General features: G+C 45.4%; 1 protein-coding gene across 2 annotated transcripts in view; it reads right to left on the bottom strand.

The window, feature by feature from the left end:
- The window catches only part of C1H1orf94 (chromosome 1 C1orf94 homolog), a 52,088-nt gene that overhangs the window by 30,135 nt on the left and 4,160 nt on the right, over positions 1 to 17,793 (bottom strand). The window contains exon 1 of one of the 2 annotated variants that reach the window (XM_025403890.1): positions 10,772 to 11,211. The exons of the other annotated variant lie outside the window; for it this stretch is intronic. Within the exon in view, the coding sequence (XP_025259675.1) occupies positions 10,772 to 11,091 (320 nt within the window). The 5' untranslated portion in view covers positions 11,092 to 11,211. Of the gene's footprint in view, positions 1 to 10,771; positions 11,212 to 17,793 lie in introns of those variants that run through there. 2 annotated transcript variants of the gene reach the window in all.

The following is a 17,793-nucleotide window of genomic DNA, read 5'->3' as shown; positions in this document are numbered from 1 at the left end:
GGAGGGGGCGTCTAGGCTGACTTCTTTCAGCTTAGGGGTAAGGAACAATTGAGAGAAACTGCAGATTCATTCAGTTGCTGTGCCAGGGCTTGTGAACCCATGTCCCAAAGGTACATGGAAACTCCTTAAGCTCTGTCTCCTGGGACTTTCCTGATAGGAGGCAGGGGACTGAGCGGAGGGCTGGAGAAAGCTTTGGCCTCCCCATCCCCAGCCCTCCTCCACCCTCCAGGCTGCAGTGAGGATTAAGTGAGATGATGAATGTGAAAGCACTCGGTAAATTGTAAGGAGTGCTATGCAAATGTTAGCAGCTCTGACTGAGACAGCGTGGTGTGGGAGAGCCAAGCCTGGCTGCAGGCTTTGGAGTCCCGCTGGCTCTGATTCACAGCCAGGAGCCTGGGTTACTAAAGGTATAAAATTGGGGAAATCACGGAGACCTCGGTCTCCATCTGCAAAGTGGGGATGGTGATACCCAAAGTTAAAGGAGGCAACACTGTGAAATCTCTCAGCTCCCTTAATGCCAAGCCTGGACTTCATTTCATCTAATTTCTTACCAAAGGTCTTCACACATAGTAGACTCAACTTTTTTTAAATGTCCCTGGCATACACTTAGAACTCAATAAAGGTCAGTCTCCTTCCTTCTTTCCACACTTTGCTCTGAAACACCTCCTTCTCAAAGATGTGCCAGACAGTTCTCTTTCAAGCCTAAGGTTTCATCATCTTTGACCCCCTTCCAAAGTATCAGAGAACCTTTCATATACATGCATGAGTCACCTGTAGTGCTGGTTTCAAATACAGATTCCTGAGCACCCTTGGAGAAATAGCAATTCAACTGATCTAGAATGGGGCCCAGGTATCTGCATTTTGAGCAAGTATTCTTCCTCCACTTGTGGCATCCCCATTTTCCCCCCAGTCTCGCATACCACTTCTCCACCCTGGTTTTGATGCAATCGTGCACTTGCTGACACCTACCCGGTGAGAATTTCCCTCTAGATGCTTTGCAATAATTTCCTGCTCATTAGGGCAGGTGAGACAGCCTTAGAAGGCATATTGTCAGGTGGAAGTAAGACACCCTGCTCCCCACAATGTCCTCCACCTGATTCTCCCTCCAGGGACCAGGTGAGTTGGGCAAGAACTAGAAGTGTTGGTTGGGGGGGCGGGGGGATTCAGTGAACTGGGGAATGAGACAGGAAATACCAGGGAATAAATACAGCAATAAAGGAGCTTCGACTGGGAGCTACAGAGTGATTCTTATTGTTCAAATTATCTTTAAAACTTTTCATTTGAATCTGTTTAATAAGGGAAGGCTTACCCCAAGGAAGAGGTGTTTTTTGTTTTTTTTTAATTGTGACTTGGGAGCTGAATTGGAAATAACGTTGCAACAAAGATATTAAAAAGGGGATTAAACCAAACCACTGGTGGCCCATCTCTGCAGGCTCCCACAACCTGCGACACAGCTCCTGAAACCGTAAAATTAAATTACAAAGGGGGACACGGGAAGTGGGACGTTAATCATGATTCATCTTTCTTCATCACTCATGGCTCCTGGTGCTAAGCAGACATGGAAGGGCTATTCAGAAGGGCCCAAGGTTTCCGATAGAACTAAAGCCTTGAAGCCACATCAGACTCTTATCCCTGCTCTGCTTCCTCTGAGTTGGATGACCCCGGGCAAGTTGCTTAACCTCTCTGAGCCTCACCTTTTTCATCTGTAAAATGGGAGTAATATTAACCATTTACTGGGAAGGGTTGCTAAGAAAGTGAAATAAAGAGGAAAATTAAAATATAGAGCCTGGCACATACAAGGTGCTCAAGAAAATGTTAGTTCTGTTTTCTGCAGACTAAGGCAGAAGGAGGAAAAAACCTGCGATGTCTTGAGTTATTGATATTCTGTGCTTCCTCTGATAACCGTGACCCCTTGCTTGGATCCTGGCTACCTCTGGGTGGTGGCAGTTTATGGCTCATTCACCATTCCCTTCCTTATTTATTCATACCCACTGCATAGCCACCAAGTGCCAGGAACTCAGCTGGGCACTGGGGAGACAAAGATGAGTAAGACACAGACCTTGCCCTTAAGAAGCCCATAGTGCAGTAGCAGAAGAGGAATTGTTGCCACAAGGCAGCACACGATATGTGCCAGGTGCCCACCACCTCATCAGAATCCCACACTGGAACTGGTCTGATAACCCCGAGTAAGGGGCTGTGTCCTTCCCTCTGGCCAATGGTCAAGAATAGAGCTGATTTTAAACTGACTCTTCCATTCTATCATCCTCAAAAGATCCATCCCATGTAGTTCTCAGTGCTAAGGAAACATTTGTCTCTCATGATGACCCCTTCTGCTTTCTCCTAGAAGACAACATGAGTTATGAAAACCGAATGCTATGATCTCCCTTTATGCCCTGGCTGCCAAGAATCTCAAACCAGATGCTGTCATCAGTTGAGTAGTTTCCCTTCAGCCTAAGTTTCCTGGCATATAAATCTCCTTGTCTCATATCAATCGTGTCCTGTCATTTTATCCATGATAATGACATTGATGACGGTGGAATGGTGATGATGATGATGAACATCAAGTCCTTCTCTTATTCCCAGTGCTGTATGAGCTTTATATATATCATTTCATTTGCTTCTATAGTAATCCCTTGAAATAGTCATTCTGACTTTTCCCAGTTTTTCAGATGAGGAAAATAGGGCACAAAAAGTTTGGGGAACTCGGTTACAGCTAGAAAGGGTGCTGTAACTCTAATCCACCTGTCTCCTTATTTTTTGTTATCTGGGCCACCTTAAATCACTTAGGAAAGAGGTGGAATATAGTTGTTTATTTCAATTGAAAAGAGGACCATTGAAAAAAGAGAAAGAAAAATGCTGAATGATGTGAGCAACAAATAATTCAGAGGACGACATACTTATTCTAGGTCCTTAAGGACGGCTAAGATTTAGATAGACAGAGATATATGGCAGAAGGACATTCCTGGTAGAGGAATAACATGAGCAAAGGCAAGGTGACATGCACCTGCTGGTAGCTCCTGTTGGTTTATAGAGCATGGGCAGGAGACCAGCAAGATATGCATCTAGAGATGGAGGCAGGGCCACTACAGAGACCCCTGAAAACCAGGCCCAAGGGGCCAGAGGACAGGGGGAGCCATCAGAGATATCTGAGCAGTGCTGCTGACCTGCTTCAGAAGATGAAATTGGCAAAGGCTGGAGGGCATCCTGGAGAGAAAGGCACCAAATGCAGTGAGAAGAGATGTGGTGAGGGTGGCAGAGGAGATACGAGCAGGGAGGCAAGGCGCCAAAGGCCATCATGAAGGGGGACTGCTAGGACATGTGGCAGGCTGGAGGAGGGAAGGGCCAGTGTCTGCCAGCACTAGTTCACTTGACAAACAAGAACAGGGGTGCATCAGTGTCAATGGGACTGGGGTGCTGAGACCCAGCATTTGGAAGCTCAAGAGAGGGAAAGGCTGGGTGCAGTGGCTCACGCCTATATCCTAGCACTTTGAGAGGCCAAGGCAGATGGATCCCCGGAGATCAGGAGTCCGAGACCAGCCTGACGAATATGGTGAAACCCTGTCTCTACTAAAAATACAAAAATTAGCCGGACATGGAGATGCATGCCTATAATCCCGCTACTTGGGAGGCTGAGGCAGGAGAATTGCTTGAACCTGGGAGATGGAGGTTGCGGTGAGCCAAGATCACGCCACTGCACTCCAGCCTGGGTGACAGAGCAAGACTCTATCTAAAAAATAAAAATAAATTAAAAAATAAAATAAAATAAGAGAGAGGGAGACACTTGCTTAAGGGTTGGGTCTCAGAGCAAAGGGTTCCAACTTGTGGCCCACGGGGTCTCTGAAATCATTCCCAAATACTGAGAGATGTGAGGATGTGTTTCAGACAAAAGGCTGCACAGAAGCTTTTTTCAGATTTTCAAAGAGGTATTGACCCCTCCAAGAGGAGAAAACACTAGCCAGGATTAGACTCCAAAGATCTTCAGAGCTGGCTTCTAGTCTGAGACATCAGCCTGAGTTTTCATGTCTGAGTCTTGTCTTTATCACTCCCATCACCAGGTTTCAAGCTTTTTAAAGAACAATGCCAAAAAAAAAAAAAAAAAAAAAAAAAAGGCTATGTATTCCAAGCAACTTTTCCAGAGAAGTCGGGTTTATCCAATTGTTTAAATAACAGTAGCACAAAGAATTGTTTGTTGGGAGAGCAATTCAAGCAAGGAAGCCCAGTGGGTTCCCAAATATCACTTGCTCACCAGCATGGAGAACAGGCCAATGGAAGCCAACAGTGAAAGTTTACTAAAATAAGTGCAAAAAAACCTTCTTCCTTCTTGCAACAAATAGCCCCAGAAAGCTGCCAATCAATAAACCACTTCTAGTTTTTAAAAAATGCTTAAACAGATTTCTTTTATTTCAGTAGATTTATCTCCCTACCTGAGTCTGTCTTGGAATAATGCCCACCAAAGCCTTTCCACTCTGCAGACCAGGTTTGTTATGATGGGTAAATGAGAAAGTCTTGGGTGCTGACAGAGGGCCTGGAAGCATCCAGGGAAGCCAACCACACCCAGCAAGCTCGAGCCACCTTCCCCTGGTCACTAACACATGCTACACTTCACTCCCATGGAACTTCTCATCTTTCCCTGCACCTGCTACTGGGCTCTTTCTTGTAGGCGATTCTTTCTCTCTTCTCAAGACCTAGCTAAGGGACACAACTATGGAAACCTTTGCAGTTATTAATCATGACATTCCTGCTCCCAGGAGATTATACCCGCATCTTCCATCACACAGTGCAGGGGTCTCATCTGTTGCTGCTTCAGCTTGCTTCCCTGAGAGGAAGACTTCCCTAAGTACCAAGCCCGGTCCAGTGGTCAAGTACCATGTTCAGTCATGTGCGTCTCAGTGTGCTTCCATGGCACTGGCAATTCATCGTCAGAACACTTACTATATGTGTTGCGATCTGACTTTTGCAAGATGTTGAAGGTTCATAAAGGAGGTCAGAGACTGTCCCCAGCTTTTCCACCATTATATATTTTTTTAAACATTTTAGTAATAGGTGCATACTAATTTTTTCTTTTTTTTTCTGAGATGGGGTTTTGCTCTTGTTACCCAGACTGGAGTGCAATGGCACGTTCTCGGCTCACTGCAACCTCCGCCTCCTGGGTTCAATCAATTCTCCTGCCTTAGCCTTCTGAGTAGCTGGGATTACAAGCACCTGCCAACATGCCCAGCTAATTTTTGTATTTTTAGTAGGGACAGGGTTTTACCATGTTGGCTAGGCTGGTCTCAAACTCCTAACCTGAAGTAATCCACCCACCTCGGCCTCCCAAAGTACTGGGATTACAGGCATGAGCCACCACACCCAGCAATATTTGTTGAATGTCATTGTCGTCAGATGTATCTGTGTTCATCCCACCCACTAGACTGGGAGCTCTTTGAGGAAAGGGCTTCTGTTCTACTTATCTCTGCATCCCTGGGACCCATCATACGGCCTGGTACTGAGAAAGCAATTGTGTTTGTTGAATGAATTCATGAATGAAGAATGAACAAATGTCATTCTGTAGTTAGGGCAATGGAGTCAACAGCAAATCCAAAGACCTCATTCTGAGGCTTTGAAGTTTTAGAGATTAGGGGAATGAATGAATAAGTAATCCTTGAGTAAGTGGCTTGCCACAATTCTCTAAGCCCAAACTTAAGACTAATTAGATTTTGGAGTTAAATCAGCACTAGACAGAACTATTGATTTCTCCCCCAAAACCTGTCACTCCCCATTTCTTCCCCACCTTTGTAAATGGCACACTGTCCAACCAGGGGCTTGAACTTGGAATACATAGCCTCTTTTATTGTCATTATTATTTTAAAAGCTTGAAACTTGGTGACGGGAGTAATAAAGACAAGACTCAGACATGGAACTCAGGCTGATGTCTTAGACTAGAAACTAGCTCTGGAGATCTTTGGAGTCTAATACTCTCAGCTAGTGTTTTCTCCTCTTGGAGGGGTCAACACCTCTTTGAAAATCTGAGGAAAGCTTCTGTACACCCTTTTGCCTGAAAGACATCCTCACATCTCTCAGCATTTGGGGAATGATTTCAGAGACCCCATGGGCCACAGGTTGGAATCCTTTCCACTGAAGCCCTACACTCCCCACCTTGAGTTTCCCAGTGTTGGGTCTCAACATCCCAGTCACATTGATACTGATGCATGCCGCCGTCCTTGTTTGTAGGGTGAACTAGCACATGAAACAGAGCGTGAGCCTCAATGTCTCTGTTTGTGTACCCAAATCTTCAGTAGGTCCATTGGCTCATCTTAAAACACACATTGAATCCTCCACTTTTTCCATCCCTACTGCAGTCACTCCTACCCAGCCACTGCCACCATTAGGCCTCCCCTGGACTCTGACAGTATCTTCCCAGAGGCCTCCCACTTCATCTTTCACATACTTACAAACCATCTCCACACAGAAGTTGGACAGAGATTCAAACATTAGTGAATATGTTCTTGTTACACCCCTTCCTAAAAACCTGCAAAAGTGTTCCATAACATGTGGAATAAAATCCAAACTCCCCACAGTGATCCTCCAGGCCTCCCGAGGCCTTGCCTGCCTGTCTCTGTAATATTTATACTGTGACCATGTCCCCACCCCTCCTGACTCCAGTCTCACTGTCCCTCTCTAGGCTCACTCCCACCTCACAGTCTTTGCATTTGCTCTTCCTTTTGTCTTTGTTTTGAGACAGGGTCTCACTCTGTCACTCAGGCTGGAGTGCAGTAGTGCACTCTTGGCTCATTGCAGCCTTGACCTCCCTGAGCTCAAGCGTTCCTCCCGCCTCACCCTCCCGAGTAGCTAGAACTAATGTGTGCCACCATGCCCAGCTAATTTTTGTATTTTTTGTAGAGATGAGGTCTCGCCACATTGCCCAGGCTGGTCTCGAACTCCCGGTCTCAAGCGTTCTGCCAGCCTCAGCCTCCCAAAGTGTTGGAATTGCAGGCCTTAGCCACCACACCTGACCATTGCTCTTCATTTTGTCCAGACATTCTTCCCAGAACTTCCTTTGACTGGCTCCTTCTTAGAACCCAGGTCTCAGCCCTGATAATCACATCTCCTCAGAGAAGCCTTCCTTGACACCTGGCCTAAAGGAGCTCTTCCTATCACTTCACTCTGCTCTATTTCCATCATCACACTTGTCACCGAAATTATCTTTTTTATTTTTATGTGTTTCTTATGGGTTTCCTCCACCTGGAATACCATTCTCTTCACATTCCGAAGTTATCAGTTTTTGTATTTACATGCTTCTTTTTTCTCCTGTACTAGATTGTGAGCTCTAGGAAGACAGAGATTAATGGAGTTCACAGCTCCATTCCCCCTAGTTTTTCACACAGTTCTAGCATATAGTAGAAGTTTAACAAATATTTGTTAACTCAATAACTGGGTGAATGAATTAGTACATTCAAAATGTGTCCATAGAGTGAAAGTCGGCTTGGGGAAAAAAAGTGAGTGTAGTATTGGTCGTCATTAACAGGAACCAGAATGCAGACAGGGAGGATCCAATCTACATGGATTGGATCACCCCAGATTACTGTACTTGACTCTCCAAGTTACACTGCCACAAGGACCAACTGTGTGGACAGAAAACTAACCAAGTTGGCACGTGGGGAGAAACATAGAAAACCAGAGGTGATTAGCTTATAGAGACAAAAACATTCTGGAAGGAATGTTGTTGCTGTCTTGCTGTCTTTCACTATCTAAAGGGGTACTGAAAGAAAAAGGAAATAGCTTTGGCTTGGAGTACTAAGGGCAGAATCCAGATCAATGGGAATTAGTTTGATAGAGACATATTTCAGTGATAGAAAGCAAATGGTCTTTTGAGGGGATTCATAGCAAGGGAAGGGGCAGCAAAGGGAAATGGTAAGCTTCCCGTCTGAGAAACTGTACAAGTGGTACAAGTGCACCATTTGGCAGAGACATTAAGGAGGGGATTCAAGCAGCAGAAGATGGCCTCAAAAATCTCTTTCAAATTTGAAATGTCTGGGTTCCTATGATATATAAGTACAGAGTTAAGAAAAACAAATTCTGGCCAAAAAGAGTTCTAGAATGCACTTACCTATCTACCCCAATAAAAGAAAACACCACCAAAACCGGGTCTACAAATTAAGCAGCAGAAACACTAGCTGAGCAATGTCTTGTGCACCTGAAGGCATTCTAGAAACAATAAGAACAGCTTTCTGGCTTTTCACTCTGTGTGTGATCATTCAGAACATGGGACTCCCAAATATTTTGACTATTCAAAGATGCCTCAGATTCTAAGAGAGGATAGCCAACATTATTGCCTCAGGGCCAAGGCGGTCTTGGGTTTCATTTCTGAAACTCTACCACTTCCTAACTGTGGGACCTTGGGCAAAGAAATTAAACCCTCCAAACCTCAGCCACATTATCTGTAAAAGGAATTTCACTTATAAATGGAGGGGTGGAGATAGCAATTGAAGCCAGAATGGCACAATGTGATAATTATCAAAACTCAGTGTAGACACATAGATATTCACCATATTATTCTACGTGTTTGAAAATCTGCATAATAAAAAGTAAAAAGAGATGGAAAGTTCAAAAGAGCACCTACCTCATACAATAATTGTAGAGCTTAAAGAAATGATTACATCTGAATTGCAGGGAATTTTTACAAATCTGAATTATTACCATAGATGTTTAAATATCCCATTTAATCATTCCAACAACCCTACAAAATGTGTAGTATTAATCTCCATTTGGCAGATGAGGAAACCAAAGTTTAGATAAATTAAACCGTAACAAATTCTTCAAATGTCATGGGGCTGAAATGGAATCTGAAACCAGAGTTATCTGACTCCACCAGCACACCGCCTTTATTTTAAGAATAGCTCATTGTGTTCTATTTTGTTGACAATTAGGATATCATTTATTCATCTAAGTCAGTGGTTTCCTATCTCTTTTCTCAATAGCAGAAACATATTTTTCAAATTCAGCCCTTCTCAGAACTCCAGTAAGTAAAACTGATAAAAGCTAAACAGCTCTGGCTGAAATGGATTTTGGGGCCCAGCAACCAGCCCACTTGACTCCACGGTACCCCTGAAGCACCTTGAGGTATATGGAGCATAGTGTGAAACCCCAGATTGAAGCCAACAACAACAACAACAACAACAAATCCCAACCTGAAGAAGTACATGTTAAGGGCAGCCTGATTTGTATAATGCATCTTTCATTTCACTGTCTCCCATCACATCGGATCCTCATTATCAACTCTGAGGTGGACAAGGCAGTGCATATCATCCTCAATTTGCAAATGAGGAAATAAAGGCCAAATGGAGTTAAGCAGCTGGCCAAAGGTGCACCAGTTCAATTTTCAGCCAAGTGCAGACTGGAAGTATAGTCTGTCTCCATTAACTCCGTGTGACCTGGCAAAGAGGGTGCCATCTACTGGAAATTGCTACTGACCCTTGGTCCACGAAGTGGACAATCAGCTCCTTGGCCACTGAGAGCTGAGCACAGCCCTCCTGCCAAGGCCCTGTCCCGGAGCAGATGGCAATGAGCAGGGGAGAAGGGCTCAGTGCCACTGAAGGACCTGACAGCAGGATTTTGGCTGTAGATAGGCCATTCCTGTCTGAGCCATGTCATGCTGAGCACAGGGCAGGGAGGCAGGACTAGCCAAAGTACCTTCCACCTTCATCTGCAGTAAGTAAATGAGCCCACAGAGGGACAGCAGGTAGTGCAGAGGTGGGTGTCCATTACACTTTGCGTTTCTTCTTAGCTCTTGCTTTGGCATCCCTGAAACCTGAGGCAGCTGATAAATGCCTGAATGGCTCCCCAACTCCAGAGCATCTCTGAACTGAGCTGTAGCATGTGTTGGAGCAGGCAACACTTAATTATCAGTTAGTCTTTAATTAGCTCTTAATTATTAACACTTAATCCATCTGTAAAATGGGGACACTAATACCTGCCTCATAGGGACTCTGGGAGCATTAATTAAGTTTACAGTCCACTTTGAAGATGCAAAATGTGAAATAAGTGCTCAACAGTGGTATTAATAACCACAGCAGATTTACCTTCTTTTCCTAATGAGGTCCCTTTTTCCTCTCTGCTCCTTCCTTTCCTTTCGAATATCCATCCCCAACAATATCTGCCCAACTTTGCCCTGATGGAGAAACACTTAGCTCTGTGTTTCCCAGACACAGGATTTCCCATCCAGGAAACGGGCTATTTACAGCCATCTTCCCGCACTTTAATTTTCTATTATGTCCTCTGAATATGTCAGTGCCTTCCCAGTAAATATTTTGATGTGTGCTCTTGCAGCAGCTTCTGTGGAGGCTGAATGGGACAGCTGCTCCCTGTATTAGGGAATTCCAGATGTGATTTAAAACCATCAGTCTCATCCATGTGAATGCCTAGCCTTTAGGTGGGAGAGGGGAAGGATCTTCTAGTTGCTTCTGGGGAAAGCCACGAGCCATGTAACCCTTAGCCTTGGCTAGGGTGGTTTTTCAAGGACCTCAGATTCACATGCGTTTAGGATGAGAGATGTCTGCTTAGTGGGCTAGTGAAGAGGCAGCCTGGAATATAGCGCTAATCTGGCTCTTCACCCAGGAAACATCAGAACCTTGGTCAGCTCTTCTATAACGCTTGGACAAAGGACCATGGAAGGGGCAATATACAGCTTTTAGGGTTTCAGCAGCCTCAAGGGCGGGCCAGAACATTCCCCTAGAAGGTCAGACTTCATCTCCTCCCTCCTCCCTTTCTGCCAACGGAATAGGGGGGTACTCACTCTTCTTGAAAGCTGAGCTCATTGCCTCTTAGAGTTCCAGCCACGGGGACAGAGAGCTGCTCCATGGAGGTCCAGGGCTGTGAGGCTTCAGGCAGGCCTTGAACTCTCTTCCAGATTTCATGGCAAGTCTTGTCTAGGCTGTCTTGGGGTGTGTCCTGGTGGATCCAGATGTATCTGGGGAATGGGCCCAGGGCGCAGGGGCGCTTGGCCACCAGGGCCGAGGATGAAGGAAGCCCATTCCCACTTGCCATCCTCCTCCGCTCTTTCTGGAAGCCCCTCTGTCCACCCAGGGCTAGAAGACATCCACCACCACTCCTCATTCACCAGAAAGGGAGATGAGGATGGGTCTTGGCAGAAGTGGGTCAGTTCTGTCTGGCGGTCGCTCCCGCAAGGTGGTTAGGTTCAGAGGCCTTCGATTTGTGTGGGAGGGGTGGGTGGAGGACAGTTTTCTTTTGGGGAGGGGAGGGCTTATTTTGATTTGTTTTTATTTGCTCTTTCCTAACTTTTGCCGCCCTCCCCCTCTCCCTCAGAAGAAAATATTTAAAAGTCAACAAAAACCAGTAGCTTAGGAACAGTGGAATGCCCCGGAGCTCAGGAACCAGGCGCCTGGGCGGGCAGAATGACATCTGGGAACAGCTGGAGGGGGAGGGCTGGCTCTCCCCACAGTCCCTGGCACTGCCCCCTTGCGACGCCGCCGTGACACCTTGCGGCGCCTGGGCTCAGCCCATGCTGGCCCGCTAAGACACGCGGAGAACTGGGTGCGGGCCTGACACCATGGTAGGCACCCGGTGGGCGGGGCCCCGCAGGAAACGCTCGCCTGGGCGTTCCCAGGGAGCCCCTCGCAGAGCGAGCGCCAACGGCCCGGTCCCCGCCGCCGGCCCAGTTCTTGCTTTACTCTCGCCCTACCCCACCTGCTCCTGGTCTCCCGCTGCTGCTCTGCCGCCCCGGGAAAGAAGGGACGAGGCGTGTGTGGATGGGCCCACAGCCCTCAGTCCCGGCCCCCAGCAGACCCCTGCCCTGGCCGCGCCGCGATGCGGGATGGGCACCGGGAAGGGCCCAGCAGCTCAAGAGCGCGCTGACTCGGCAAGGCAGGCTGGGCCGGGCGGCTCCCACCAATTTGCCCTGCCAATGGCTCCCACACCCTCGCAGTCGTCGAGCGGGGGAATTCTTTCTGTGGGTTTCAAACGCAACGGCTCGGTGCGCGGGACGCCCCGGGTTCGGAGCCCAAGACCCGCCGGTGGGGTGGGTGGGGGTGGGGCCCAAAGGACCCCAGAGCGCTTCGGCGGATCAGAAGTCAAAGCCAAACGCGCCGCCGCCCCACTTCACCGCTCCACACAAACCTCACCTCTTGCCTGGGGGGCCCCCTCATCCTGGAGTTTAATCCTAACTGCCATTTTATGGGGCGCTTGCCCTGTGCCAAGCGCTGGGCTGACATTCAGTCCTATCAAAGCTCGTGAAATTAGTACCACTTTTTATTATCGTTCTAAATGGGAGGAAAGCGAATCTCAAAGTCATAAATGATAGTGTCCAAGGCCCACTAAGAAAAGGGGAGCTGAGATTCAGACCCCAGCACTCTAGGCCTGATCTAGCCCTTGAGCACTGAGACTGCTTCAGTAGGTGGGCAGGAGCAGGGGTAGGAGGTCCGAGGTGCTGGGAGAAGGGCTAAGTTAGCTGTTTACTGATCAACAGGCCCCTACCCTCACTGAAGCAGCTTCATTCAACTGGGCACTGACACAGTACCTCCTCTGAGGGAGACTTTCTGGTCCCAAGAGTCAGGGCGTTGTTTCTTTAATAATACTCCTGGAAAGGAAGAGCAAGAGGGTGGAGAAGGAAGAAAGAAGAATGGACACAAATAGAAGAAGATGGCAGTCTATAAATGCAGGGCTGGGTTGAATCCTGACACTTCCCCGCTGTGTGACCCTAAGAACTTTCTGAACTTCTCCTATCCCCATTCATAATTCCCCCAGTACTGATGCAACCCCTCCTTTGTGCCCGATGAGTTGCTGGGCACTGAAGAAGCATAAGGGTGGGCAAAAGTGGCATGGTCCCTGCTCTCATGGAGCCTGTATACTAGTGAGGGGAGATCGATGCAAACTAGCCAAGCGAGTAAAGCAGCAATAATTACAGATGCAATGGGGCTCTGATGGAAAATAACTATTAGGTTGGTGCAAAAGTAACTGTGGTTTTTGCCATCACCTGCAATGGCAAAAACTACGATTACTTTTGCAACAACCCAATAACAAAGTGAGGCATTGGGGAGAAGAGGGGAGGCAACATTCCATGGTGGTCCAGGCCCACCTCTTTGAGGAGGTAAATTTGAGAAGGATGAGAGGAATTCCTTTTCTGTAAAATGGTGTTCATAAATTATGAGGATCATGTTTCTGGCACATAGTAAGCACCCAAAAAATGTGTTGGATGAATTAATGGTATACTGTATGTAAAGTGCCTGTTATATAGTAGGTGCCCAATACACAACCTTGCTCTTTACAGAGGGGCTGAGTTCCTGGAAATGTTGACTCTAAATTTTGAAATCTGAGCTTCATTCTCCTTTGATTTTCATTACAAAATTGAAGATGTGTTCCTTTGGGGAAAATTCCGCGGGCCTCGACCGAATAAAATTATAGTTAAGAATGTAGAAAACCTTTTAAAATAGTGTATTTAAAGGAAAAGTGATCATTTCTGATGAAATATTAATAGTTCTGAAAATGTCACTCAGTGTTTGTGCTGCTTGGCATTTGGTTGGCTAACACCTAAGCTTAGAGCAGAACGCCAACGACCCTGCACTGCCCAGGCCCCAGGATTCTGGAAAGTTAGCCAGCTCACTCTCTCTTCCTGTTCCCTCTCCCCCTCAGCAGGAGACCAGGCAACAGGGGCTAAATCAGAAAGAACTGAAAAAAAAAAAAATCAAATACAGCAGGGATAGGGAACAAAGATAGAGCATGTTTTTAGCGTGCACAGATGAGATTTCTAGAAAATTCTGCAAAAATCGTAAGTGATGTACTTAGAAATAGTATAAAGCTATGTCCATATGGTAGCCACTAGCCACATGGGGTTGTTTTAATTTTATTTTAATGTAAATTAAATGAAAAACTCAACTCCTCATTTGCATTAGCCACATATTATATGCTCAGGAGCCACATACGGCTAGTGGCTACCATATTGGACAGCACAGAGAACATTTCCTATCATTAAATACATATACTCAGGAACCAGAGTCCCTGGGTTCAGATTCTGAGTTCACGTTTTCTGGCAATGTAGGCTTAGGCAAGTTCCTCTGTGCCTTAGTGTATTCGTTTGGGAGGGCTGCCATAATGAAGTCCACAGACTGTGTGGCTTAAGCAACAGAACTTTATTTCCTTGCCATTCTAGAGGCTAGAAGGCCAAGATCAAGATGTTGGCATGGTTAGTTTCATTCTGAGGTCTCTCTCCCTGGCTTGCACTTGACTGTCTTCTCCCTATGTCCTCACATGGTCTTCCCTGTATATCTGTCCCCATCCTAATGGCTCCTTTAAAAGACACCAGTCACATTAGATTAGGACACACCCTAATGGTTTTTTTTGTTTTTGTTTTTGTTTTAATCTTAACTACCTCTTTAAAGGACTCATCGCCAAATATAGTCACATTCTGAGGTATTTGGGTTTAGGATTGCAGTATATAATTCAGCCCATAACACTTGATTTCCTAGTCTGTAAAATGGGATGATAATAAAGAATACTTGCTTTGTAGCATTACTATAGATATTCTATTACTCACCAATTGCTTAACACATGGAAAGTCCCTCGAACAACAACTGGCAGATAAACGTGTACAGTCATTTGCTTGTTGGTCACACTGAAATGCATGCCTTTGGAGTTTCTGAATAGCAGATTTGGTGTTTTGTGTAGGGAGGGAGAACTTTGTTGTCCTGGGGAAGTTGTTCTGTGATGGAGAGATGAATTCACATAATCACTTACTCCTTTCCAGGCTTTGTTCAGTTTTTAGCACCCATCGTGGGTCAAAATTGTGCAAGACACAGGGATTAGAGATGATGAAAAAGATGTCTACCTAGACAGAATCATCTAGAGAAGGAGGCAGGGGTAAAGCATTCCATAAGTGCCTGGTGCAGAGCAGTGTGATATAAACTGACTTATTCCAGTTTCCATCCAACATGGAGTTATGTTCCTCCAACACATGTATCTATGCCCAGCACTGTTTGAGGTGCTGAAGATAGGGTAATGAAGAAGACGAGCTTAGTCTCTGTCTTTTTTAGAGTTTGAAGTGAAGCATTTAATGGTCATGGACACCATTTCATCTGTGAATTATTTTTAGCTTGGAAAACTTCTTGAACTCCCCCTGACTACCTACATTACCCTGGGCAGGTTGCTTTAACCTCAATGTCTCCATTTGCTCATCTATGAAACAGAGACAGTAAAATATCGACCTCATAGACTTGTTTTATGATAATGAAATAATACATGTAAAGTGCCTATAATAGCTTGGCTAATGTATGTATCCAATGAATGTTGGTTATCATTATTTAGAATTCTGGGATTCTTAACTTTTCTCTGTGGAACCAGGAAGGCCTAAGGAAGAGGCAATTCTCCTTACCTCCCATCCAGTCAAAGCCTCTTGTCACCTGGCTTTCATCTCTGACACAAACATGGCTGGGCTGGAAAACTCAGGAACATGGGAATGTCCTAGGCTATTTTACAATCATCATATAGCCCCTAAAGCTGCTTACTCTTGTAGGTCCTTTTAGGTTCCTCATCTAACATATTTTAAACACACCCACCTCTCACCGTAAAAATAACTTTTTGGCTATAGAAGAAAATTGAAAGGATTTTTGCCATTTTGCTTTTGAAAGTTTTTGGCCATGAGTAATTTATTTAATTTGTGATGGGCTGTGATTTCTCACCAATCTTAGTGCCTACTCGAGAAATCTTGTGCAGTGAGAAAACTCCAACCTACAAATTGTTACCAAATGCAATGAAGTTTTTATGACTACTAAATCCAACAGTTAATGAAGTTGACATAATGTTATACTCTGCATTTAATTAAATATTTACTGATTTCCATGTGGCAGTTTTCTTCTTTATATTGTGGGACTAATCATAAAATGTTTAGGACTCAAAGGTTTTTGTAGGTCCCCTAAAATCCAGAGGGACCCCCATTCCCATGCGAATAAGGTTCAATGGGTCAAACTGCCAGAGGCAGGATCCATGCATAGGGGTATCCCAGGCAAATATCTTGGGGATTTAACCATCAGAGCTAAAGGAAGGGGAGGTTGCAGCCATGTTTCATGGGAGTGAGCCTCCCCCTCATGTTGTCTCAGCAACAGGACAGGGCTGCAGAGCAGCCAGCCATTTCTAGGACTTTGAAAAGGAACCTTGAATATTCTGCAAGCAAAGCTGTGACTCTGTGGCTTCTCTCTCCTGGCAACACCATCAGTGATCTCTGCCATTTCTTGGGGGTGTATCCCTTATTATTGCCTCATTCCTGGCCCATAGGAGAGGAGGCAGTTAAGAGCTTGGGTGGTGGCAGCTGACACACTTGAATTGGAATTCCTGCTCTACTACTTGATAAAGGTGGCTTTGGATATGCTTAACTTCTCTGACATATCTTCATCTGCAAAGTGGTAAAAACAATAGGTTTGGGGTAGGGAGAAGGTTTAAATATGGAAATACATGTTAACTTCTCAACACGGTGCCTGGCTTATGTTAAGCTCGTAATAAAAAGAAATGTATAATTATGATTATCACTAACTATTATTATTGACAGCCTAGCAATGTAAAAATGGCAGCCTATGAGATCTGCACTTAAAGTTAGGGAAAAAGAAGGTCATAGATGACAGAAGAAAAGAATATGGTGGTGGCAATAGTGGTGCAGTGAGGTAGCAACAAAGTCAGAATTCAGCTGGCTTTCCTCCTGCTTTGGTCTTTCTGCCAGACCCCAGTGGTGATAGGTACACCAAGAATTCCTGGCGAGGCCCTTTATGGGAAACCCTTCAGCTAGAAGCTTTGTATTGTGCCCTTCCTTCCATAGCTTCCATGTCGGGACATTGGTCACTAAAATGCATTCACTTAAGACTTCTTTTACCTTACTGCTGAGATGATTTGAGGCAGCCTTTCAGATTAAAAAGTACAAACTACACCATCAAAGAATAAAGGAAGAACTGACTCCATCTAAAGAAAAGCAGAAAGAGTTGCTACTTTCCAGCACCTGAATTGGTCTGGCCGCATGGAGGTAATAAGGCAATAAAACTGGGTATCCTTATCTGTCAGCTAAAGCAAAAAAGGAAACACGTCGGGTGGCAGAGTTTTTATTTTCTGACAGCAGAAAATACACATCTTCATCTGCAGAGACAAAATGTTTCCAGGAAATAACCCCAAGCATGAATTTATCATGAGTCCTTGTATAAAGGACACTGAGTGACATAGTGGGCAATATACACAATTCTGTTTTCATAAAAGACAGAGATGCTGTTAGGTTCGTCAGTTTCTCACATCAGGGTTCTCTGAAGACAGCATAACATTAAATCATAACTCAGTGAAGGCATTTCTTTAAGGAACTCAAATAATGAAGTCTAGAAGAGACACCTTTGGGTCCATTCCACAAACATTACTGAGCACCTACTTAACCATCCATTCATCCATCCACCCATCCATCTCTTTATCTATTCATTCAGCAAAAATTCCCCGAATGTCCACCATGTACCAGGCACTCTGAATGGCACTGACAAATACTGCTTGTAAGAACTGTCACCTGGACTGAATTTTGAAGGGCAAATAGGAGAAGGCTAGTCACAGAAGGAGGAGGGGAGCTTTCTAGGCAAAGAGAACAAAACACAGAAGGACTCAGGGGAAAGGGGAGAGAAAGCATGGCTGATTGCAAGAGTGCAAGGGTGTCAGAATGGCTAGAGCTTGGGGATTTGGGAGGAGGGAGATCTGAGGCTAGAGGAGTTGGCAGGGACAGGTGATGGAGGCTCTTGTAGGGAGGGTCTAGCAGGGAGCTTGGATTTTACTCTGCAGGCCATGGGGGAAAGT

The sequence above is a fragment of the Theropithecus gelada genome, chromosome 1 (genome assembly GCF_003255815.1).
Source record: "Theropithecus gelada isolate Dixy chromosome 1, Tgel_1.0, whole genome shotgun sequence".
Taxonomy (NCBI): domain Eukaryota; kingdom Metazoa; phylum Chordata; class Mammalia; order Primates; family Cercopithecidae; genus Theropithecus; species Theropithecus gelada.
The sequence above is the reverse complement of the archived record's forward strand: the minus strand, read 5'-3'. Positions and strand labels throughout refer to the sequence as shown.